This window comes from Protopterus annectens, chromosome 8.part0 (genome assembly GCF_019279795.1).
Source record: "Protopterus annectens isolate FY-2018-M chromosome 8.part0, PAN1.0, whole genome shotgun sequence".
Lineage (NCBI taxonomy): Eukaryota > Metazoa > Chordata > Ceratodontiformes > Protopteridae > Protopterus > Protopterus annectens.
In genome coordinates, this window is record NC_056741.1 from 477324741 (window position 1) to 477349592 (window position 24852).

At 40.6% G+C, this 24852-nt stretch overlaps 1 protein-coding gene across 1 annotated transcript in view; it reads left to right on the forward strand.

The window, feature by feature from the left end:
- The window catches only part of LOC122808891 (5'-nucleotidase domain-containing protein 2-like), a 232633-nt gene that overhangs the window by 202711 nt on the left and 5070 nt on the right, over nucleotides 1-24852 (forward strand). The window contains exons 11-13 of the mRNA XM_044080003.1: nucleotides 16295-16381; nucleotides 17924-18064; nucleotides 22725-22789. Coding sequence (XP_043935938.1) covers nucleotides 16295-16381; nucleotides 17924-18064; nucleotides 22725-22789 — 293 coding nt within the window. The remainder of the gene's footprint in view (nucleotides 1-16294; nucleotides 16382-17923; nucleotides 18065-22724; nucleotides 22790-24852) is intronic.

Below are 24852 nucleotides of genomic sequence, written 5' to 3' on the forward strand. Positions count from 1 at the left end.
ATAGTGGATTCAGACTTCTTAAACCAATCAGTTTTTTTTCTGTGTTTTGTTTCAGGGATAGAATCCGGGGGAGAGGGAGTCCTTTAAACTTTGAATGTATATCATCAGCTCAAGTTAACCAGAAGAATGTGCAAGAATTTAGAAAGCCAGATCAGTTGCAGTGGCTAAACAATCCTGTACAGTTGTAGATTGCTAAAAGCATATCTGATGTCATTTTCATTCATTCCTCAATGTATGGATCTCGGATCCATCCTCGGATCAGGCTCAGCTGCATTAACTTAGACTCTGGGGGTTCAACTCTCAAGCTCCTCCCTTTATCCGTAGTGCCTCAGAACCGTGTAATACCTCAAGTCTTATTTGCTGCTTCTACATTTCAGATGTGGATCACTCTCTCTCAGGCTTTTGGGGTGGTGTTTTAACTTTTTCTGTGACTTAAGGTACACTTATATTTCTTATATATTTCTTCAGTATATTTCGTTATTCCTCCCTTTCTGTTATTCTTTTTTCTCTGCATTATATTTTGTCTTTTTTTTTCCTATCCATTTTTTCTCAGGTAATTTCATTACCATCACTGGTAAATCTTTATTCTTTCCTTTCTTTTAAAAAATTTCCAACCCATACATAGGGTATTACTTATATACCATTGCCGGTATTTCCTTTTCTTCATAATTCTATTTTTATCAAAAAAAATCTGTTCTCTTTCTTCCTTGTTAATATGTCTGAAAAAGCAACAGGTTTTAAAAAGTGCATGTCCTTTGAGCATACAATACCCAATTCTGATTCCCACAAGGAACGTGTATATTGTTTAGGAGCAGCCCACCTTGAAACCTCCTATCAGATTTGTATGGGTTTCAATTCTTGGTCCTTAAGCAGTTGTTGCAACAAACTAGTTTCAAAAGGGTTGCTGCCTACTTCTGCTTCTTACACTTCTGCTTCCGTTTCAGGGGCTCAGACCCCTACTAAGTAACAAAAATCCTCTTTGGAGTTCAGGGACCACAGAAAATGCTCTCCTGACCTATCTCTGAAATCAGCTCCAGCCTTGGGATGTCAGAGCTAAGTTACCTAAAAGATCGTCTCTGTCATCTTTGGATCCAATTTCGGGGAGACTCAAATCTCCTCTGTCTCAGAGCCCTCATTTCTTACTAGAGCCTATTAACCCATGGCTCTCATCACCACAAGAAAGTCTGAAGAGAATGTCTCGTCCCCCTTCCATGTTGGTCTTTCTGGACTGTCTCCAATATAGATGAAGACCATCCACCTTTCCATCTAAGGATCTCTAGAATAATGAAGGATGGTGAATTTCTTCAGGGCTCAGATTCAGATGGGGGTATTACCATCTCCATTTTCCATCAGATCCGTGACCCTTCACCCTGTATCTCTTTCAGTTTTCTCTCCTTCTCTGATCCATCCAGAGATTTTAGAGTCCTAGGATCCCAGAAGTTCGAGAGTCGGTGTTTCAGATCCAAAGACAGCTAGGTCTTTGACTCCAACTTCATCCCTGACTCATTCTGGAGTGGGGTGAATCTTGGAGCTGAAGCTTTGGCACCAGATTCAGGTTTCAGGCATAACTGCCAGGGGACATGCCTGGATGCGCTTGTGCTACTTTGCAGAGCCCTTCAAGTCTTCTTTCATCAGTGCTCCCTTGATAGATCTTTCTTGTTTAGTCTTACAGTAAAAGAAATGCTCTCCTGCAGTGAGCAAGATAGAAAGACCTTGTCTTCCATGAGAATACGTTTTTCTATCCCACAGAGATTATTTTCCAGGAATCCAAGCAGAGGTAAAAAGATGTGGTTCCAAAAGTCACAAGGTCCCTTCCAGAACTCACAAAGGGAAACTTCCCCCAGAGGCAGAGGGGGAAGTTCTAATGGAAGACACCACCGTCATGGCAAAGGAGGCCCGCAAAACCAAGGGTTCTCAGATAAACCCTTCTCGCGCTCTTAAAGGGTTGCCTGACTGCTGTTCTCTGGAAGTACTTGGGGGTAGCTTGTCTCTGCACTCAAAAGCCTGGGCAACAATCACAAAAGACAGTTGGGTGCAAAAAAATATATCCAGAGGCTATTTCATTCCTTTATTGCAAACTCATCCATCCAAACAAAAAAGACTCCTCGATGTTCCACCCAGTCAGTGGGAGTTGATAAAAATCCAAAGGCTGTTAAACAAAACAGCCATCTAAGAAATCTCATCATACCAGATAGGATTTGGAATTTACTCAAGGTTCTTGTTAGTCCCAAAGAAAACAGGGGGCCTGAGACCCATTCTGGACCTCAGCAATCTAAATCAATTTGTAAAGACCTCCAAGTTCTGGATGGTCATGGTTCACTCCATTCTACCTTTTCTACAGAAGAATGATTGGATGTGCTGTATCGATCTTCAGCACAGGTGCTCTCACATCAGAATGAACAGATGCCATTGGAGATTCCTTCATTTCCGGCTGAGGGCCATTCATTACCAGTTCAGAGCCATGCCCTTTGGTCTCACCACAGCCCCCAGGGTGTTTACCAAATGCATGGCTGTGGTGGCAGCTCACCTGAGACTGCTTGGATTCAGAGTGTTTTCATACCTAGATGACTGGCTCCTCACTGCCCCAACCAGGCATCTCCTGAGAAGGCAAGGAGCTGCTTACTCTAGTTATGCCAGTCTTTAAGAATCACAGTTATGGCAAGTTCCATCTATAACATGTTTAGCTCCTGGAGTTTGTAGAAGCTCGCGTGGACACCACCAGTCAGTTGGCCGTCCTTCTTTCAAATAAAGTACAGTTTATAAGATTTTAGTTGAAATAAATTCTTTCACACCCTTCTCCTCCAGCAAAACTAGTTTTTCAGACGTTAGGGTCAATGGCGGCAGCTGTTACCTTGGTCCTGATGGCTCGATTTCACATGAGTGTTCTTCAGTGGACTCTAGCTATCCAGTGGCCAGTTCTTCTGCAGCTATCCTATCCGATAAAACTTTCTTGGGTTTGTGTAAAAGAAAAATTTCAAAGACCAATGCACGTTAGGTTCAAGCAAGGCACCCTTTATTACTTGCAGCAAGGAGACAAAGCATGTAGGTACAAGGTTTGTCTGATTTTCTGGAGTTCAGTATGTTATTCTTATACAGTTCTCTTCATGTCACACAGAAAATGTTACTAAATCTACTGCTGACGTAGTCGGGCACAGCTTTCTGTATGTTACACAGAAAATGTTACCAGACTTATTGCTGACATGGTCAGATTATTGCTGTCTTGGAAAAACATTTGAGAAAAACAACCTGGCCTTGGGCTTATTTTAGCCCTCCTTGGTTCTTCAATTCTTCAGTTGTACAGTTATAATACATGTGTTACATTTTGTCTAGATTCAAGGTGCATTTCTAGCTTTGGTACAAGTAATGCTGACTATGGTTTAAGCTTTCAAACATCTATTGTTTTCTTTATCAAGGCTTCTAGCAGCTGCACATTTTTACATGGCATAAGCAGAATAAAATGGCTCTTATTAAAGTTTCTAGTAGCTGTGCAGATTCATACAACATGAACAGAATAAATGTATTAACCCTTTTAAGCCTTTAATGCACTAAGCCTCCATATTGCTATTATGAATTTTTCTAACATTTCCCCTCTTTTAATACTTTATTCTACTTTCAAAACAAGCATAAACAGTTTTTCTTCCCTTAACCTCTTCCTACTCAGGATTTGCAGTTAGAGAGTCATTTAGTTTAAGCCCATGAAAGCATTTTTTAGTTTTTGAGTAATTCTTCGAGTTCAGCTTCCTGGTACAAAGTTTCTGAAACTGAAATATCTACAAAATTTTTAACTAGTCCTTTTATGCAGGGGATGCAGCAGCATCCACACACCATCAGTAGGGCTATCCCTACACAGATGGCAATCAGAATGTTCATCAGGATGCTGCCCCAACCCCCAAACTATTTCTGAAAAAAGACCTTCAGTGGATTTGGTCCCGGTTTGGTCATGGCCGACACCTGCTGAATTACCTCAAGATGGTTGTCTATCTCGTGTCTGTAGTCAGGAATGTACATACAGCACTCCTCCTGGATTAAAGCGCACGTACCTCCTTTCGTCGCTAGGGTGAAGTCAAGAGCCATGCGATTTTGAAGTACCACTGTTCTCATGGCAGTCAGTTCATCGGTTACCAATTCTAGGGCAGAAAAGGTCACATTACTCATTATTTCGAGAAGTTTAGACAATTTTCTCAGTTCCCAGATTGATTTCGTTGCTCCATATGCTGGTAGTACGCCTGCCCACGATATGACAGTATCACCCAGATCCATGTGCGACAGTCCGTTGTTATTCCCAGGACCTAAGTCATGATGGTATTTCCAGGGTGCATTGATTTGTCCCAATGGATTGACAGGCTTCTTGATTTCTTGGACATTCAGAATTTTCCCTTGAGGTAAAACTGCCGTGTGTCGTATGGCCGGAACCAGGTACCCCAAAAAACAACTACCTGACCAGTTTTCGGGTAGCCATTTATATGCTTTTCTTCCGCATATAAAGTAACAATCTTCCACTTTAGTAGTAACTTTACTATAAACATACCCTTGTCCTGCGTGAAACATTTTTCTGTCGATTATGGACAGTTGTTTGTAGAGGACAGTATCATGTTTTACTTCTTCGATTGTCCTATGCATCAGTTCAACAAATGAATCATAGCTCGTGTTGCAGTAGGATCCGATGTTATTAGATTTAGTGTAGCATCTATAGGGAACTGTTACATTGCAATAGCTCCATCATACCTTGACTGTATCATTCTTATAAAAACACACGGTTCCCTTCTGACGAATAGACAAGTGCAATGCTACTTTATCTTTTGATGTGACATTTGATGTATCATGAATTAGGTTTCCCAGGTCTTATTAGCCCCTAGGGGAACTGGAGTTAGCAGTAACCCCCATTATGCTGTTGGTAGAGCTGTGCAGATCCAGCAATTCGAAACATTAAAGGTTTCAGCGTACACATATTTGATTGCCTGGTAGGTATTGAAGTTCGGGTGCCATTCTGCACGCTTATTTAATTCTACTTGCATGGCTGAGAATAGAAATGGCCACAATAAAAAGATTATTGTTACCAGTACAGTCAACAGGATGGTCATGTAATACTTCTGTGGAAAAGGTTGTTCTGCATTTCCGTTTTCTCCGATTCTTCCAAGTAGGTGTATTTGGATCTTACTTGATTCCGTCATCTCACTTAGGACACGTGATCTTACTCTCTGCTCTATAGGACCTTTAGCACCGATGATTGCTTCACTGGGTTTGAGACGGATCAGTTCCTATTGATCTGACCCCCTTTGTAGCCAGACTTCTGTGCTTAAGGTCCCGATGGAGAGGTAAGGTCTTTGTCCAACTCAAAGTTTTTTACCAGCTTGCAGTGCATCAGGTGTATCCACGAAGCTCATTCTGCTATCTTGACTGCAGTAGGTTCGAAAGAAGCACCTGGTAGGGACCTTCCCACCTCGGCGATGCCCAGTTCTTTCGCTTCATGATTTTAATCCATACCCAGTCTCCTGGCGTCACTGTCACTTCTGATGTTTCGGTTTGTTTTTGGTCTGAAACAGAATTTTTTCAGCTTGCGTAGTGAGTGTCTGCATTGTTTTTAACACATCTAGATTCAAAGTTTCAGAGGGTTGTAATTCCTCTTTTAAAAGAAATACTTCTGTGGCTGCTTGTTTCGCAGCTGTATCAGCTCTTGCATTACCTTTCGAAATCCTATCTTGTTGCTTGGTGTGAGCTGTACATTTGCAAATGACCACTTTCTGAGGTAACTGAATAGATTCTAAAAGATCTAAAATAAACTGTGCATGATTTATAGGTTTGCCAGTAGATGTTATCATTCCCTGGTTTTTTCACTGTTGTGCAAACACATGTACAGTGGAGAAAGCGTACTGGCTATCAGTAAAAATGTTTACACATTTACCCTTTGCTAAGGTACATGCCCGTGTCAGGACAATCAATTCTGCTGCTTGTGCAGATAAATTGTGTGGTAAGGATTTTGCTTCTACAACCTCAGTATCAGAGACTACTGCATATCCTACTAGGTTCTGTCCTGCGGGACCCCTCTTGCACGAGCCATCCACGTAGTATGTCACCTCGGCATCATCCAAGGGAACATCTGTGAGGTCTTTTCTAGGTAATGTCTTTTGCTCGATTACCTGCAGGCAGCGGTGCGGTGTGCTGTCTGCAGGAGTTGGGAGCAGAGTAGAAGGGTTCAAAGTCGTGCATCGTTCAATTGTCATATGAGGTTGGCTGAACAATATAGTCATGCAGGAAAGATGCCTAGCAGGGGATAGGTATGCCACCTTTTCTTGCAATAAAATAATTGCGACTGCATGGGGTACCCTCAAAGTGAGAGGGCGGAACAAAACTACTGAAGCTGATGCCTGTACCGCCATTGCAGCTGCAACTACTGCCTGGACACAGTGGGGTAGTGACTGTGCCAGTGGGTCTAGCTGTGATGAATAGTAAGCAATGGGATGTTGCTTATCCCCATGTTATTGTGTTAGTACTGATGTCATATAACCCTGCTTGCAATCTACAGTCTGGAAAAACGTTTATGATAATTTGGTAATCCCAGAACTAGAGAGGATGCTATTAATTGTTTTAGTTTACAAAAGGCAGATTCTGCCTCTGGTGTCCATTGTAACAAATCCTGCGCTGCCATAGGCGTCTTATATATAAGATCAGTTAAAGGTGCAGATTCCAAGGCATAATTTGGAATCCAGCTTCGACAAAAATTAGTTGTACCCAGGAAGGACATAATTTCCTTCTTGGTAGTGGGTTTTGGTGCTTGCAAAATTGCTACTTTTCTGTCCTCATCTAATGTTCTACCTTCCTTGGATATTACATATCCTAGGTATTTAACCTGTTTTTTCCAGAGCTGCAGTTTGTCTTTGTTTACCTTATGTTCCTCAGCGGCTAAAAATCGTAAAAGTGCTATGGTATCTTCCCTACAATCCTGCAGGGTGGGGGCTGCCAACAAAATATCATCAACATAAAGTAAAACTTGACTACCTTTTGGTGGGTTGAATCCCACCAAGTTGCTTGCCATTTCTTGTGAGAATATCGTTGGACTTTCACAATATCCCTGTGGTAGGTGTGTATATGTGTATCTTTTTCCCTGAAATGTAAATGCAAACCAATACTGGCTATCAGGGTGTATCGGTATTGAAAAGAATGCATTGCTAATGTCTACCACAGAAGAATACTTTTGTTGAGGTTTTAAGTCATTTAACAGGGTGTGTGGATCTGGCACTATGGGTGCCCTTGGTATTACTGCGTCATTTACTGCTTGTAAATCCTAGACCATACGCCATTCTCCATTGGCTTTTTTAACTGGAATTACGGGTGTGTTACATGGTGAATCGGGAGATTCTACTAGTATCCCTCCTTTAAGTAATGCTGCTATAATAAGCTTTATCCCTGCCTCTGCATCTTTTCTTAAGGGATGCTGTCTTTTTTGTGGTCTAAATGCTGACTTTGGTGTGATAGTAACTGGCCCTGCTGTATGAATGAGTCCTACATCTGATTTTCCTGTCGACCAGAGAGTCTCTGGTATATATCGCAAGACGTTTTCTTCCTCCTTTAGTAGGAGTGTCCATCAGCTGTCTTCGCAAGAATGTAAGTGCACAGCTGGGTTGGTCTGAGTTACCCAATTCAATTTTTGCACTTGTATTTCCTGTCCTGACAGTTCCAGTTCTGTTTGTTTTTCCCATCTCGTGGCTTTCTCCCCTAGGTCTGCCCATTTTATATTTTTGTTTTTGGTTACACTAACATGTGGTAATCGATTAGATTTATAAAGTGCAAAAAACTCCTGGGGCAGTGAACAGCTGGCTACACTATTCCCTTCTGCATCCCAGTACAAATTACGCAGTACCAATCTATTCGTACGATTTTTAAATAATTCTTTCTCATATTCCGTATCAGGTCCTGGTGTGCTACAAAAATAGAGGATACAGTGCAACAAGTGTTGCTTATCAATGTCAAGGGAGGGAAAATTATTGATGGCTACGTTCATCAGTTCCTTGGTCACAGTCCCTGGACCAGTTGTAACCAAGTCCTGGCTGTACCAATAAAACATTTCACCCCCAGATTGCACCACAGAGGTGTTAGTTTGTCACTGTGCTTCCATACCCTGCATGGTTGGGACTACTGCTATACCAAATAACTGCATGAGATCTGTGCCCAAGAGATTTACTGGGCATTTTGCAGAAACTACAATTTCGCTTCTCTGTGTCAATCCTGAAACTGGATCAGTTATTGCAATGTTACGGGAGAGAGGCTCCCGATACAGCTGTCCATTAGCTGCTTTGACCAGTATGTAATCAGGTGATTCTGAGTTTTCTGGTAATTTGGAGGGGTGTATCAGGCCCCTGAATCACACAAAAATTTGACCTTCCTCCCTTCCACCAAGAGTGTAACTTCTGGTTTCGTGTCTGCTAAATAGAGCTCCGAGCTCAATAAAGCTAGGTCTAATATTTAATCATCTTCATTGTCGCTAACTTCCTGCACTTCCTCTACTCCCTCTTTCACATTCTCATTTGTCCTTTCTCTACTGGCCTCTTCTAGTGATTCTTATTTATCATATAGTCAGTCCTCACCTTCCTTGTCTTCTGTTGTTGCCTTCTTATTTTTCCTGCAATCCCTTGCCAAATGTCCCTTTTTACCACATTTAAAACATTCTCCCCTTTTCTTACGCCCTTCAAAGTCCTCTGATCGCTGATCAGACTGCTTGTTTCCCTGTGTGTTTTTCTTGCCCTTTTTCCCAGACTGTACTACATAGACTTCTGCTCTGTCTTCTACAGAAAATACTTGAGCCTTCTTTTTCTTTTTGCTATTAAAATGCCTTTCGGCATGCCTAGCATATTCAAGTAATGATTGTAACCTGCTTGTACGGTGATCTACCATGTGTTTCGTAATGAAACTGCTTATAGGCGTGCTACTGTTTTTTAAAAATGCATCCTTTAACTGCTGTTCATATGGGGAATCTTGTGTTTGATCTTCGGGAACCTGCATTCCACAGTGGTTATTAAAACATTCTAGCACTCTGGCATAGTATCGGTCAGTTGTTTCACCTTCTTGTTGGATGCATTGATTAATGCAAGTCCAGTCTGCCCTAGGTTTCCATTTTTCAGAGATGCGGTCTGTAAGACCTTTCACTCTAGTGTCTAATTTTGCGCTGCTATGTGGGAGGGGTTTTTGTGCAGCGTCACGAGGATTCCAGTTGCCACAAATCATGTACCAATCTGGCCCTACAATCTGTCTAACTACCTTTTCTATTTCTTCTCCATTTAAGTTATAACTTAACCTCATTCCTTGTAAGTCTTCTGAGAATTTTCTAAAATTAATCTTTGGATGGGGAATTCCCTCAGTGGCTTTCCGGATATCTTCCGGAGTCCAAGGTCTATATAATAGAATGGTTGGGTCCTGATTGTCCTGACCTGCCTGAGGATTGGGTACCTCTATAAGCAGGCATATTTCTTCCTCTTCTCCTGTAGATCGTGAATTCTTAACTATTTGCCATAACTCAATACCTTCCTCTGAATTATTTGCCTTTGTTCAGGACCTAGTCTCAATGGGATCTCTGATTTTAGTTAGTTTCAATTTTATAATGTCTCTGTCTCCAGTGACCACAGGATATAGTGGGGGTGGACTAACCTGTTCACTTGCTTCATATTCTGGTAAGGGAGGTGGGGGTACTGATGCTATTACCAAGTTGTTATCCTCCTTATCTAAAAACATTGCTTTTGAATCTTTGTTCTTTTGGTCCCTACGGTTTACTTCCTCCAGCCACCTGTGTGCCTGAGGAATTCCTAACCGTCATTGCTTTTTTACCTGACCCTTAGAATCATTTTTGAGTTGTTTGATAAGTTTGACAAGTGAGGATTTTTCTAATTTTCCATCAAATTCATACTTATTAACCCATTTTGAAAAATATCTAATATTATCGGCGCGCTGCGACTGCATATATTTTGCGTCTTCCATTAATGGCGGGTTTTGGGGTGTTTTTGTGCAATTATTACCCATTTTCTTTTACCTTTGATTGTTACGTAACTTCACCTTGATTTTCTAATTTTAATGTGTACCACGGATTTTGTTATAGTCTCTTCAGAATGACTGCCTAAAGTTTACTTATTCTGTTTCTCCTGATTTATGACAAGACAGTACCTTTCTTATCCCTGACTGTAAGAAAAATACAATCTGACAAAAAACAATACACATCTAGTCCCTGATCCTAAAACAGAAAAAAAATAGATTCACTTTACCTGAGCCCACGTGATTGATCACCAATTCGCGGAAAACTCGTCTTTCAGTCACAGATCAGAAAGTGGCTGGCCTCTTTTGACGACAATTCAGTCGGAGGACTTTACATATAAGAAGAACCAATTTGGTTTCTTCCCCGTACGGTTTCAGCCACCTGGCTGTCTGATCCGATGTGAAGAGAGGGTTCCGGTCCGAAGGACAAATCTGTAAAAGAAAAACTTCAAAGGCCAATGCACGTTAGGTTCAAGCAAGGCACCCTTTATTACTTGCAGCAAGGAGACAAAGCATGTAGGTACAAGGTTTGTCTGATTTTCTGGAGTTCAGTATGTTATTCTTATACAGTTCTCTTCATGTCACACAGAAAATGTTACTAAATCTACTGCAGACGTAGTCGGACACAGCTTTCTGTATGTTACACAGAAAATGTTACCAGACTTATTGCTGACATGGTCAGATTATTGCTGTCTTGCAAAAACATTTGAGTAAAACAACCTGGCCTTTGGCTTATTTTAGCCCTCCTTGGTTCTTCAATTCTTCAGTTGTACAGTTCTAATACATGTGTTACATTTTGTCTAGATTCTAGATTCAAGGTACATTTCTAGCTTTGGTACAAGTAATGCTGACTATGGTTTAAGCTTTCAAACATCTATTGTTTTCTTTATCAAGGCTTCTAGCAGCTGCACATTTTCACATGGCATAAGCAGAATAAAATGTCTCTCATCAAGTTTCTTGTAGCTGCACATATTTTCATGGCATAAGCAGAATAAAGTGTCTCTTATTAAAGTTTCTAGTAGCTGTGCAGATTCATACAACATGAACAGAATAAATGCATTAACCCGTTTAAGCCTTTAATGCACTAAGCCTGCATATTGCTATTATGCATTTTTCTAACAGTTTGCAAGGATTCCCTGTGTTGGTGGATACAGTCCAATGAAGTTTGTCAGGGTGCCCATTCTTGTTTCCACTCCTGGTACCCATGGTGACCATGGATGCCTCCAATTTAGGGTGGAGGGGCATTTCTTGGGACAGACAGTCCAAGGCACGTGTTCTGCAGAAGAGACTAGTCTGCATATCAGTGTCCTGTAGAAGAGGGCTGTCCTCCTGCTTTGCAGGCCTTTCAGGACTTTCTTCCTCCTGGGACAGTTGCTATCCAAACAGACAACATGTCGGTAGTTTAGTACATCAACAAACGAGGGAACTCTATCCTATCTCGTTTGTCGAGAGGCAGTGGGCAATCTCCCTCCAGCCACTTTCTTATGGCAACACATGTACCAGGGAAATCCAGTGTGCTTGCAGACAAACTTAGCAGGTCTATTCTGATGCCTCACGAGTGGTCTCTCAATCAGTCAGTGGAAGAGAGAATCTTCCATCAGTGTGGTCAACCTTGCTGTGATTTGTTCATCTCTCCCCATAACAAGAAGTACAGCAAGTTCTTTGCCCTGTCCCCTCTCCCCAGGGGGAGTCACCAAGAGATGCTGTAGTCCACGTTTTGCTCTCCGGTCTCCTTTATGCTTATCCCTCCCTTAACTCTAATCCCCAAATTTCTTCAGCAAGCACTTTTGTTGAACACAAAGGTTATCCTCATTGCCCCTTTTGACCTCATCAGTTGTGGTTTCCCTTGCTGTGGTCTTATCTTCTCCATCCTCAATGGATTCTGGATGCCAGTCCCAGTCTAATTTCACATCTCTCTGGGGTGACGCATCTTGACATTGCTGACCTCAAGTTGATCACAGTATTTCGCCAGTTCCATTAATGGTTAGACAGCCCAGGCTTTTCCTCCCTAGTCCACCAGGTACTTCTATCATCCCAAAAAGACACCACTAGAAAAATTTACAAGAGTAAATGAAAAAGATCATCTTACTGAGCCTGCCAGAGAGATTTGGATCCTTTTACTGCAGCTGTCCCTGCTGGCCTAGATTTTCTTGCTTCAGTTTTTCATGAAGGGACTAGTTTTTCCGCCATCAAAGTTCAGTTAGCAACCATTTCAAATTATCATACTGGCAATAGTACTTTCCCCTAGCTTCTTCTAAACTGTACAAAGCATTCCTTAACAGTACTTTTCTGCTTAGACCTCCAGGTAAAGACCCTACTCCACCCTGGGATCTTATGCTGTTACTGCAGGGTTTGACTCAGAGTCCTTTCGAGCCTTTGACCAAGTCTGATCTCAAGTGTCTCTCTCCTGGAAAATGTTTTTTCAAGTGGCCATTACTTCAGAGAGGCAAGTTTCTGAACTCCAAGCACTCTTCTCAAAATTCCTTTACTTGGTTTTCTGTAAAAATAGTCACTTCATGTACTAATCCATCTTTTCTGCCCAAGGTAGCCTCAGAGGCAAACATTAGTCAGGTCATCAACTTGTCAGTGTTCTTCCCTAATTTTTCTAACAAAGGTAAATGCATGCTTAGATGTGAATAGACAGCTCTGCTTTTATCTCTGTAGAACAAAGGTTTTTAGAAAACCTGGTGAGAGAAAAAAAAACCTGATCAGCTGTTTGTCTCCTTTGCCCCTAATCGATTGCGAAAACTAGTTTCTAAAGTTACCTTAGCAAAGTAGCTAACAGATTGCATATTTTTTGTTTACAGTCAATGAGGTCCGTCTTTGTCTAGATTTCCAAAGGCTTACTCCACTAGATCCATGGTTACTTCACCTGTGGTCCAGAGCTTCTGTTGATGCTATTTGTGCTGCAGCCACTTGGTCCACTGCCCATACCTTTGTTGTTTATTTGATCTCAGGAGGCAGAACTACCTTTGATTCTGTGGTACCCTGGAATATCCTTCCATGAGGACCACTCAAGGTTCTTGCAGTTGGTTACTATGTCCCGTGCACTGAGGAATGAATAAAAATGACAATATCAAATGGAAAAGTTATGTACTGACCATAACTATGCTATGTCCATTTTCATTCTTCCTCAACTTCCCCTGACCTTTCGTCTGGGGGTGATGTGATAGTGATATTGGAACCACTGTTCCAGTTTGAGCCACAGTCTTTCCTTTATTTTCTTTTTTTTATTTGGCCTATAGTGAGTCCATATGTTTATGGTGCAGCAAACTCAATCTGAGGTAGTACAGGGCTGTGAGGCATTGTGGGTAAAGGGAGGAGCTCAAGAGTCAGATCCGAGAGTCTAAGTAAATGTGGCCCAGCCAGATCCAAGGACGGATCCTAGACCCTTACATTAAGGAAGAATGAAAATGGACAACACAGATGCATAGTCATGGTGAGTACATAACTTTTTTTTTTTTCTAGCAAGGCACTTACCACTGCTTGGAAAATACTGCTGTCTAAGGCCGGTGTACCATGAATTTGGCTGCTTTCACTGCTTGCTTCAAGAATGTTTACACTGTGGATATTTGTGCCGAGGCCACTTGGTCATCACTTCACACCTTCATTAAGTATTATTGCTTTGACTGCACGTCTGTGCTTCAGGGCTCAGAGTTCTGAGCCTTTGCCTTTTGTTCCTGCTATGGCTCTGGCCCCCTAGGGAGGATTAGGTTTCACAGTATGTGATTCTTCTCAAGAGCTACTTACTTCCGGAGGCCCTTAAAGTCAGATATAACAGGTGGAAACTTGTCATTAGTTGATGTTAGAGAAAGTTGTCCCTAGTGGGTGCTTTTACCTCCTGCCACTTCCCTGTGTCTGTATGGCCACTGTATCAAACATTTGTAGATTTATTTTCCTGTAGGTTGGACTACTGTATAATTTATATCATATTTTCTTCTGTATTGCAAGCTGTGTTTACACAGTATATAGTGAGTTGAACCTGCAGGGACTGAGTATACCCTCCTTGTCTGGTGTGTAATGTCGCAATATATGTTGACCAAATGTGCACTCTCTCTCCTGAGTACAGGAGCTGAAGAGATTTCACAAATAATATCAAGCTGTGAATATGAGAAGAGGAAATTCCAAAAAGTTGTATACTGCAGAGGACTTTCTCATGGTGCAGCTGATGGCATTTTCATAATCAACCCCCTTTTTACCATTTTTATGTCAACTGTCATCACCTCTCTCGATTTAGTGCCACTCCCTTACCTTCTTCTATACTAAATGCTTGAGTGTTGCAGGTCTAATGTCACACAGTCCGTCCATCCATCTCTTAGCTTCACGTCCTCATTTCCTCTTGCCTTCTTCCTGTCTCTCCAAAATATTCTTTAACATATTATCTTCTGCTTTCCTGCACATGTGCCTTAGCCACCATAATCTGTTCTCCTTGACCTTCTGTGCAGTTGCAGCTATTTTAACTTCTGCTCCGATGCCCTCATTTCTTCAGCTGTCCCACATTGTGCATCCTACCATCAGTTTTATGCACTTCATCTTTGTCACCTCAGAGTTCTTTATCTGCTGTGTTTTCACTGCCCAGGTTTTTGCATCACTGTTTTGTACGCATTACTTTTCAGCTTCTTTCACATTATTTTGTTGTCAAAGACTACCCCTGATATTCTGTGCCATTTAGCTGCAGCACCTTAGACTTCCCTATTTCTCAACCACCCCTATCAGATGCCTGAGGCGGTTAACCAGTTCCACTGCCTCTTTCTGTCTCAATTTTCATCTTCTTTCTAGTTCTTTTTGTTTCCATTGGCAACTGACTTTTGCAGCAGCTGATATAGCGCTCAGGATATCTTTTATGTATTAAAAAAACTACGGATAGCACATGCACTTAGTAAATCATGTCTTCATGGTTTATGTTTGGGTGTGACACTAATTCTGATTCATTTTGCTTTCTTGGGAACAGCCCTGGCATGCAGTTTTTAACATAGACTCAACTTTTTCATGTTTAGTACAACCTGTTTATTGTTGAGAAGTTTAAATGTATTAACCAATAGTTTGGGGGTGAACTGAGTATTATCCTTTTTTGTTCAGTAACTCTAAAATTTTCTTACTTGAACCTATGAAAATATTCTTTCCTACACTAAGGCACTGTACGAGCACATCCACTCATGCATGAATCGTGCCATCCCAAGTAGAACCAAGATGCTGTCCTCCAAAAAAAGGAAGCCAATCTGGTGGTCCCCTGCCATAATCAAACTTTACAACAAAAGGAAGAAACTGTTGCAGAAAAGAGGAAAATCCCAGGATGCAAAAAACTCCCTTACTAGCCTTAGTAAGAAGCTGAGATCCCTCATAAAATCCTCCAAAGCTAGTTACGAAAATAAAATTGCCAAAGATTCCAAAGACAACCACAAAGCATTCTATAACTATGTCAAGAATCTAAATGGCAATGCTCAGATCTACTCTGAGCTACAACAGAATGGCATTAAATATACTGATCCCAAGGATATTGCCAATATCCTGGCAGATCGATTCAGTGCCAGAGTGTGAGTAACTGCAAGAAGGCTATTCATGCTACAGAAATGGGCTTTCTTATTTTAACATACGCACATTTAAATACATGTGCTGTTGTTTTAGTTAAGGAGTTGTTTGCTGGATTAATAGTGGAGTTTTCATTGCAACAAGTTTCTTCTCCAGTACTAGTATGTAACGTTTATTGAACTTGAAAGGGAAGAAGCAACTTGCTCGTGAAAAAAGCACAGACCCATAAATTCTTTTTTTTTTTTTTTACACTTTCATGGCATTTCTTAGTTTAGAGATTATGCAGGTGGTGCTTTTTACCTCTACAAAAGATCCTGATATCTCAAGTTCCCTTTTATAAGTGGTTGAACCTCACACTGATTATTATGAATCTGTGTTAACAGAAGTGATGGGAAAACTGCTCAAAGTTTTCTTTGATTTACTCTAATCTCTGTAGAACAAGTGTTGTTAATTTTGTTAATTAAAATACTTTTATAAAGTAATTACAGTTGCTTTGTTATTCTAACTTTACTATCTGAAGATTTGTTTGGATTGTTTTATTGCCAACATAAATTAATATTGCAAAGGTATTGGATGCCTGACTTTTTAAAAAGAGTCAATATTTATACATGATGAGACTGATTTTGAAAGTAGAACAGGACCAAGTCTATGGCAGAAACAGAGCAGCTGGGACTTGAATTGTGCTGTTTACAGCAGATGTTTATTTTACCATGAATACCTGGCATAACGTTTTAATCTTCTGTTTCAGGGAAACCTTTTTGATTTTCTTCGTCTGACAGGCTGGCGGGGATCCAGAGTTCTATATTTTGGAGACCACCTATACAGTGATTTGGCGGTAAGCTGACTCTTACTCAAGATGGTTAAATATGTTAAAATGCAAACAGTAGCCTTGTGGGAAATTCCTCAAAATATTTCTTAACATAGTCTTGTCTCTCAAAGGTAACCTTTCAGTTGTTCCTAGAACAGAATGCTACTCAGCATCTGTCAGCTTGAACAGAATACTTCTAGTTCTATGTCACTCAGACACCTTCCTGATGCTGTCAAAACTGCAGTGCAGGTTTATCATTCTGTTGTAATTATCTGTAATAGTGTGCACTCCCTTTTTTCACTTGTTATGGCAGCTGCTTTTCCATGGAAGTGCATGATGAGCTTAATTGTAGCCTTACTGTTGCTGAATTGTAGTTTTGATTTATTATGGGCCTGGAGTGTCACCTGTCTCTGTGACTCGCCTCACACAGATTCCAAAGCATGAGTTAAATAGCTCAGTTGTGAGATGGTTAGTCTGAAGATCTAAAAGTCCCTGGTTCAATCACAGACTTTGGCAAAGAAGTCGTTTAGGAACTGGCATAATGGTTAAGCTCTTTGCCTCACCAGAGACAAGATATAAAGCTTGATTCTCACCTTGGGGTTCATGGCCAAGCTTAAAAAAGCAGTGTAAGATTATTAGCCTAGTAATTACTTATGAACCTATAAGAACCAGTCATAAGTGTACAAATAAAATCATATTTCCTTTAATATGTACTTATCACTTTTGAAAAAAATACAAGTTTTTGATTGCGTCTAAAGGAGAGGCCCTGTATTTTAAAGTGGTGTGGTGGTTACCCTTGTGCCCAGAGTGCAACATCTGATAGTTTGTGTAGATATCAGCTGCACTGATGCTTTGCTTTAAACATTATTTCCCTTGGCTGTTTTATTTGTTATTTTCAGGGACAGTGACTTAGCGTATGATGCCAGTGATTTGTGTTTGTTAAGAGATAGCCTTGAGTCTTCCTGCTTTGGCATGGTAAACACATTTGTAGGAAGTGATATTTGATAGACCTTTATCTCAACTTCTGTGTACTTGTATTAGTAGTGTGTATGTTTCCATGACCCGTTATGGCTTCAAGGTTTGAAAGTTCTTGATAACCCTTTCATTAGACATAGAGATTATAGATGTCAAGCACCACTCCTTTATTTTGTTTACCTGCACTCAGTTATTTTGTTTCCCTGCCTCTTTACATTTTTGTGCCATTTTCACCTTTTATCAGAACAGTCAATCACCATTGGAGATGGTGTTTGGTGACTAAACCTGGTTCAGCTTGGTAAGCAGCATGTGATGTGGGCATCTGCAGAACATTTTATGATTAAGGGGTTATGCCGAAGCTTTTTGTTCTGGAGATTTTTAGAAAAACATACTAGTATTTTAGGCTCTTTACTTTTAGTAGTGCAGCATAAGCTGAACACTGTTGGCAGGTGTGCTGTACATCACTCTTACCATGATTTTCTACTTATGTGAAATGTGGAGCAGAAGCAACCACTGGATCCAGTCATGGAGGTTTTATATGGATATCCTGCAAGGAAAGCACTCATAACTTACATTTTATCATTTTTTGTTCAGGATTTAATGTTGCGCCATGGTTGGAGGACAGGTGCAATTGTCCCAGAACTGGAAACAGAAACAAAGATTGTCAATACAGAACAGTATTCTCAGTCCCTGACCTGGCTACAAGCACTTACTGGCCTACTGGAACGCATGCAGGTAAGCTGCTGTTATAACTTAAGTAGTATATGTGCAAATTGGAATTTGCATGCAGTAAGGCTGTGATATTATAAGTTAAGGAAATTGTGCTTATTATGAGTAGGATTCAGTGAATTGCCTGTTTGTGAAAGATTAGAAGCTGACATACATGGAGACATTATAAAGAGTAGTCTTATGAAACTTTTATAAACTGCATTCAGAAAATGGGAGTGGTACATAAATTAATGTAATGTATTGGTTGGAAAAAGGTTATTGAGAGGTTCTGGAAAGCCATTTGGCACATTAGGAGTAGAAGAGACCTCACTCAGGTTGTGCTGAGTGATGAGTGAGTACTGGCAAACACTGAGGAGATTGTTGAGAGGTAGAAGGAATTTTTTTTTTTTGAAGAACATCTTAAACCATTAGGAGGAGGAAGGACTGCCTAAAGACATTAAAAAAAAATCTGTGGTTTGGGGTCCTTTGGTATAGTTGAAGCCACTGCAGAGTTCAGAGGCCCCAAAGTGATGATGTTGCAGGTGTGTTTGAAATCCACTAGAATATTTTGAAGGCACTATGACTAGAATGGTTTGGAGGTGACATGGCTAATACACTTCTTCAGTGATACATGCATGGAGAGGACAGTATATATGTACTGGCACAATGAAATGGTGATCCCAGTCTTTAAGTATATAGACAATATTTTGTGATCCAGCTAATTGGCAAATCGTATTGCTTAGCATTCCTGGAAGTGTTTTTGCTAGAGTGCTAAAACGGTGGCCCTGTTAGTAGTTTAATCTTAGATTCAGAAGGAACAGCTGCAGATTTCATATAGGCTATGGGACAGTGGACTGACTCTTAAGCCTTGCAAATAGAGCATTTCATAATCCAGACTACTTTTCCTTTGTGCATTTGAGGAAGGCTTATGATTGCATACCTTGACATGTGCTATGGGAGATTTTGCAGGAGTAGAATGCACTAGGCTGATTGCTTTATGATTACTGGTTCCTGTATTAATACTGTAAGAGCTCTCTGTATGTATTTTTGCCATCAACTTGAATTTGTCAAGTTGCTCAGAGTTGCTCTGGGGCTTTCCCAGTGACACATTTTATTTCCACTTGTTCAAGAGGGACAGGGACAAGTTATGAAGTTGCATCTGAGTTTGGGAGACTGTCAAATATGGGGACCTAGAGCCAACATTTATGTTTTTTGCAGGTGATGAAATAGTTTTGGTCTCATCATACTGTGACATTTGATGCACACACTTGAGCCATTTCATGTAGTTTTAGTAGTTCAACAGGTATCACACTTGCTTTGGTGCCGCAGGATCAGAAGGCTGTTGGTTCTAGTCCCATGTAGGTAGTTGAATTAATTTTTCCAACACTGGCACTCCAGGGCTGCATGGAGGGGGAGGTTGCTGCACTCCTGAATGTGCTGTCCTTTGGATGAGATATTAAACTGATGCTCCATCTACTTGGGTTGATGGTAGTTCATGTGGATGTAAACATTCCCGCAACACCTATCAAAAAGTGTAGAAGTTCCCTAGTACCCTGGCCAAATTTTCCCTAGTTACTGTGGAAACCACCTCAGATCCCCCTGAACAGGAGCCATTGGCCTTCTGAGACTAACCTGGTTAACAGAGTGAAAATGAAACAAATGAAAAAAAAAATAAATGACATGACAGCATTTAAATCTAAGGTCATAGTACTCCCCGGAAAAAAGAGGATTGTTTTCTTTGGGGGTTTGGTGAAAGACAGTTGCCCTTAGCTGCCCTTAGTGGAAGAATGCAAGTGCCTTGGGGTCTTGTTCATGAGTTTGAGCTAAGAGGAATATGGGATTAGCATGCAGGTTGATGCAGTGGTTCCAGTTTTGTAGGCACTGACCTTATCCATACTAGTGAAAGTGTTTCATAGGTTCATAAGTTAGTAATAAGCTCTTGAGACAGTGGACCATTTGTAGCCTAACCAAGAGATCCCAAATTATGAATACTCATCAACATGAATTACTCATTCCTTGTTTTGAAGTTAGTGTAAGTTAAACTAGATACACCCTTGATTTTCTTAGTGAGAAAACAAAGTGGTCTCTCAAGTTGAGTCATATGCTTAGACAAGTACATACCAAAGGGGGCATTGTAGTCTATTATATGTCTGATGAAGTAGTTGTAGAGAGGGATTTTGACTTCCTGGACCCACCTTGAAGATACATCCCTGGTGATCAGTTTGGCTGGATAAAAGGATTTCTGAACACCAGTGGACACATGGTGACCAAGGACGGTTCATTGTCAGTGAAAGTGCCCAGGTCCGTAATGACTGAATCAGTTTTCAGTGGGGTGTCACCTATCTGGTAGGTGCAAGGCTACCTAAGTTTGGCAAAAGACACAGTGCTACAATTCGTGGTATCCTGGTTAAGATCATGGTCCGGACACCACTTGTTTGTCCACCTGTTAGCAAAGTGGAGAGTTTATGACAACTCAGTGCTTGCAGTCATCTGCAAACTTGGTCAGCCATAAGCCATTGATGTCAACTGTGCCATCAGAGAAATAAGTAGCAAAAGAGAAGTGGTCCCAAGACTGATTCCTGGGGTTTTCCCCTAACAACTACTCTTTTCAATGAGAGTGTGCCACTAACATTAATAGACTGCATTCTCTCAGTAAGCGTGTTTGGTGTCTAACAGGCTCCAACAGAGGGATTTACATTAGTTTGATTAGCTTAGTGATAATGCCAGAATTTGGGATATTATCAAAGGCCTTGGTTAGGGTAAGGAAGGCAGTGTGAACCGATTTGCCTGCATCTAATATCAAAGAAGGTTCCCAGGTTTAAGAGGCAAGATCTACCTTTAACAAATCCATACTGACTTGGAGCCAAAGCTTGTAGCCTGCCTGTGTTCTTGTTTATACATTCCTTGATGATGATGTTGCATTCCATTACTTTACAAATGAGGCAGTAAAGAGCTGCACATTTAAATGGTTTACCTTTATAGTACTGAGAATGACAACTATGAACGCACTATTGTGCGACTTTAAACTGCGAAAATCAAACGTCGAACGTCACCAAAGTTCGAAAACCAAAATGTGGAAAACCAGATTCGATGATTTTCGAACTGCAAATTACACTACGCATCGTTATGCAGGGGGGCAAGCCCCCCCTGCACCCCCTTACTTTAATATACTAACTCCAAGATCGCACTACAGTGAGGGAAAGGGTTAATTTCCAGATCCCCACTATAGTGCAATCTGCACCTGAAATGCCGAATCTGTAATACGTGAATACCAATGTGCATTTTCTCATTGCAAATTCAGACTATTTTTTTTCGACATTCTGTCATTTTGAAAATGCACTTTCGACCTTCTTGGGATCGAACTTGTACATATTGGTAATATAAAGGTAAACCCATTCAGATATCAACTTTCAAATGATAAACTAATCAACTCCTGTCAGTTTTGTACAAAGCAGACTTAGGCCAAACAGCTTCCTGAAAAGATCGACCAATGTAAGACAAACTATGTTAAAGTCTAAATTTAGATAATTTTAAAAAATCAATGCTTTAGTTCACTTTGTATCCCTTTCCTTTTGCTTTTGTGGTGTAGTGAAGCAAGGCAGATGAGATTCTCCTTTTCCCAGTCACAGGTACAATCTCATCGAAACATATTCAAATAATTTTAGAAATTTAAACTCTCCAGTGTTTCCTGGGTCTGCCCTGGGAGTATTCTGTTGGTAAGCCAAATCTGGATTGACTCCAGTGAGGATGGAAGCATCGACTAATTGCTAAATGGAGATGTGTACTGAAGTGATGAAATTCAAGCACCATTTTCACCTCAATAATGCCATCTCACACTCTTCCACATATGTGGTTAATTTCTATGCCTATCTCAAAGAATGCACTGAGGTATCAGTCCTAGTAAGGCATAAATATAATGCAAATCCAGGAATAGACCTAAATGGAGGAACCCTACCGTAAATTGTACAATAAAAGGAGCAAACTCATAATCCATATGAGCAAACTTAATATCTAATCCCCTAGAGAGGAACCAAAAAAAAAAATCAAATCTTCCAAAAATTAAGCATGAATTGAAAATAGCCACCTATGTTAAGGTCATCCCCAAAGCCATCTTCAGCTACATTTGAAAACTTAGAAATAATTCCCAGTAATACAAGCTAATGCATAACAACACATATTCATTCTCTGATGACACAGTTAACATATAAGCTGGCAAATTCAGCTCAAAATGCATTCCCTTCTCTCCCCTCACTTTCCCCAACATACTAGAATAACCACACCACACCAATCACTTCTGAACAGGTCCAGAGTGCTTTCTCTCCAAGGCTAAAAACATTAGCTCCATGGGTCCTGATAATGTGCTAGGCTGCCTTCTGTTCAGTACCAGACAGTGTATTGCAGGTTTACTGCTAAGCCTGTTCAATATCAGCCTCTTCACTGGCTTCATACTAAAGGTGTGGAGAACTGCTGCAGACATCTTACTGCACAAGGGGGAGGACTAGCTACTGCCCTGAAAAGTATAGACCTTATAAGCTGTTGGAAAACAAATTGCAGGGAACTGTGCTTAGTAGCTAGTTAGACACTTAGCCATCTTTCATGCTTCTTTGAGGGAAATGAAAGCAAAACTTATGTTTCTTGTACACTGTATTACTATGTGTTTGCTGAAATTGTGTTTCTGTTTTTTCAGGTGCATCGTGATCCACAGTCTCAGGAGGTACTTCGGGACTGGTTAAAGGAAAGACAAGAGCTGAGGTACAGCATATGTTTCCTATATGAACAAGTACCTATTCATACCTTACACCTTTGCTCACTTCCTTACTTCAATCAGTTTCTCTCCCCTGATTGTCTAAGTATGCCATAACCCAGATTTTAGCCTACTTCATATTGCAATTCCTCTTTGTATTATGCTAACTTACTTTAATTTCTCTAAACTGGCTAAAATTTCTCTAAATATTAAATCATTTCCATATAAGATGTATCTATTTTTAACCAATGTTTTCATATTATGTGTAATTTGGTATAAATGTTTAAACTGTAGATTTTTTATTGTATTTTTGAATGTTGTGAAATGATTGTCCTTCCAAAGGTTTTGTAATACTTTGGAGCTTTTCTCCCCGGGCCTGCACTGAAAATGGTCACCTACCTAGTTGGACTTTACCGGTAATCAAATGTCAGTAAATAAATAAATAACATTTGTGATTAGACATGATGCAGTTTTGTTTTTAATTAAAAGTCCTGAACTCTTGACTTAGCATAAAGAACCCTCCTTGATAGGTCCTTGGCAGGGTTCATCCTTTCTACCGATCACCTCTTGAGAGAATTGTGGAAGATTTGGCAATTAGAGATGTAAGCTCTCTTGTTCTGATGTACGCTGTAACCTTGCTTGCAGAATACATAAGCCAAGCCATTCCCAAGCTCACCAGCTCTTCTTGCCATTTGCACATTTTTAATGTCAGTCCTTGTTACTGTCTATAAAGTTTCCTTTTACAAATGTATCCCTATCAGAAGTGGGACTTTCATAACTGCAAGTCCTTCAACTTCAGAAAATATGGTCTGATTTTGAAAGAAAAGAAGTGAATCTTATAACTGTTGTAGCACCATTGCAGCATTTATGGAGGGAGAGTTTGCACCCTGCACCCAATAACAGAGGTTCTGCCTCCATATTCCAGCTTTGTAAAACTGTACTGAACTAAAGAAAATACATTTATTTTTTAAAACAGAAATGTGAAAAAAAAACTTTGCCTGAGCATGTCAAGGATGTCTTCCATGGCTAGTGCAGCACCTGGCTATGCCTCAGAACCTGACTTCTAATGTTTACCCCTTGATACCATAAGGTTTGCCAGCTGTAACCTTAGAACTTATTAAGGCTCCTTAGAAGCCTTCTTTTTGGCAGGCCTGTTCCTCCAAGTGAAAAAAAGTTCGTAATTGGATGGAACAATTCCAAAGCAGGAACTATTTCTACTAGAAACTGCTCTGCTATCCTCCTTTGAAGAGCCCTTCCCATCCATGCAACCTGAACTTTATGATTGATTGGACATGATTGACAGGCTTACCTTTCAAAGACCATCTTCTAGTGGCTGTCACCAGCTTTGCACATGGGAGCCCAAAGTTTCAGGACCTTGTACATTGGAAGTCATGCTTGTCATTCACATATGTGAGGTGTCTCTTAGGATGAACACACTTCCGCCTGAATGTAGTTCTTGAGTTGTCTCTGAAGTAGTCCATGTATTTTCAGATTTTCTTTGAGGGAGCAGAAGCGAAGGGAGAAAGGACCATTAGAGTACCACTTTCAGCTTGGGTGTTAACCTGAAACAAGTGCATAACTTTGGGAAGATGGAAAAGTGTTTTTGTTTCCTTTGTTTTGTGGAGGGAAGGTCTTGTGTCTGCCAACTTATTTATCTTTGCCATAAGGCGACAAACTCCTTCTGATGAATGCTGCAGTCAAAACCCAGTCCCCTAGTGGCTGCCTCCAGGGAGTATTTTAAAAGGATTCTACTGCAGACATTTGGGCTGTGATGCACATTATAACCAAGCGTTATTGTATCTGCCATGAGTTTGGGAGTCTGGCATCTTTTCATAAGACTTTACTGCGGCACTCAGTTTTCTGAGTTTTGCTTTTGTGCTTTTCTCATGGTCCTTTCACCTGGTGGTTAGTGCTTGGGATTCAACCCATTCATGGACCCCATCAATGAGAGTACCATGTGAGTGGATCACAATGTACCTGTAAAATACGTATGTATAACTGTATCAGCTGATCTGTGAAAGGACCCCCCCCTTGAATGGGTCAGGTGCACCTTCCTTCCATCCCTCTGTGT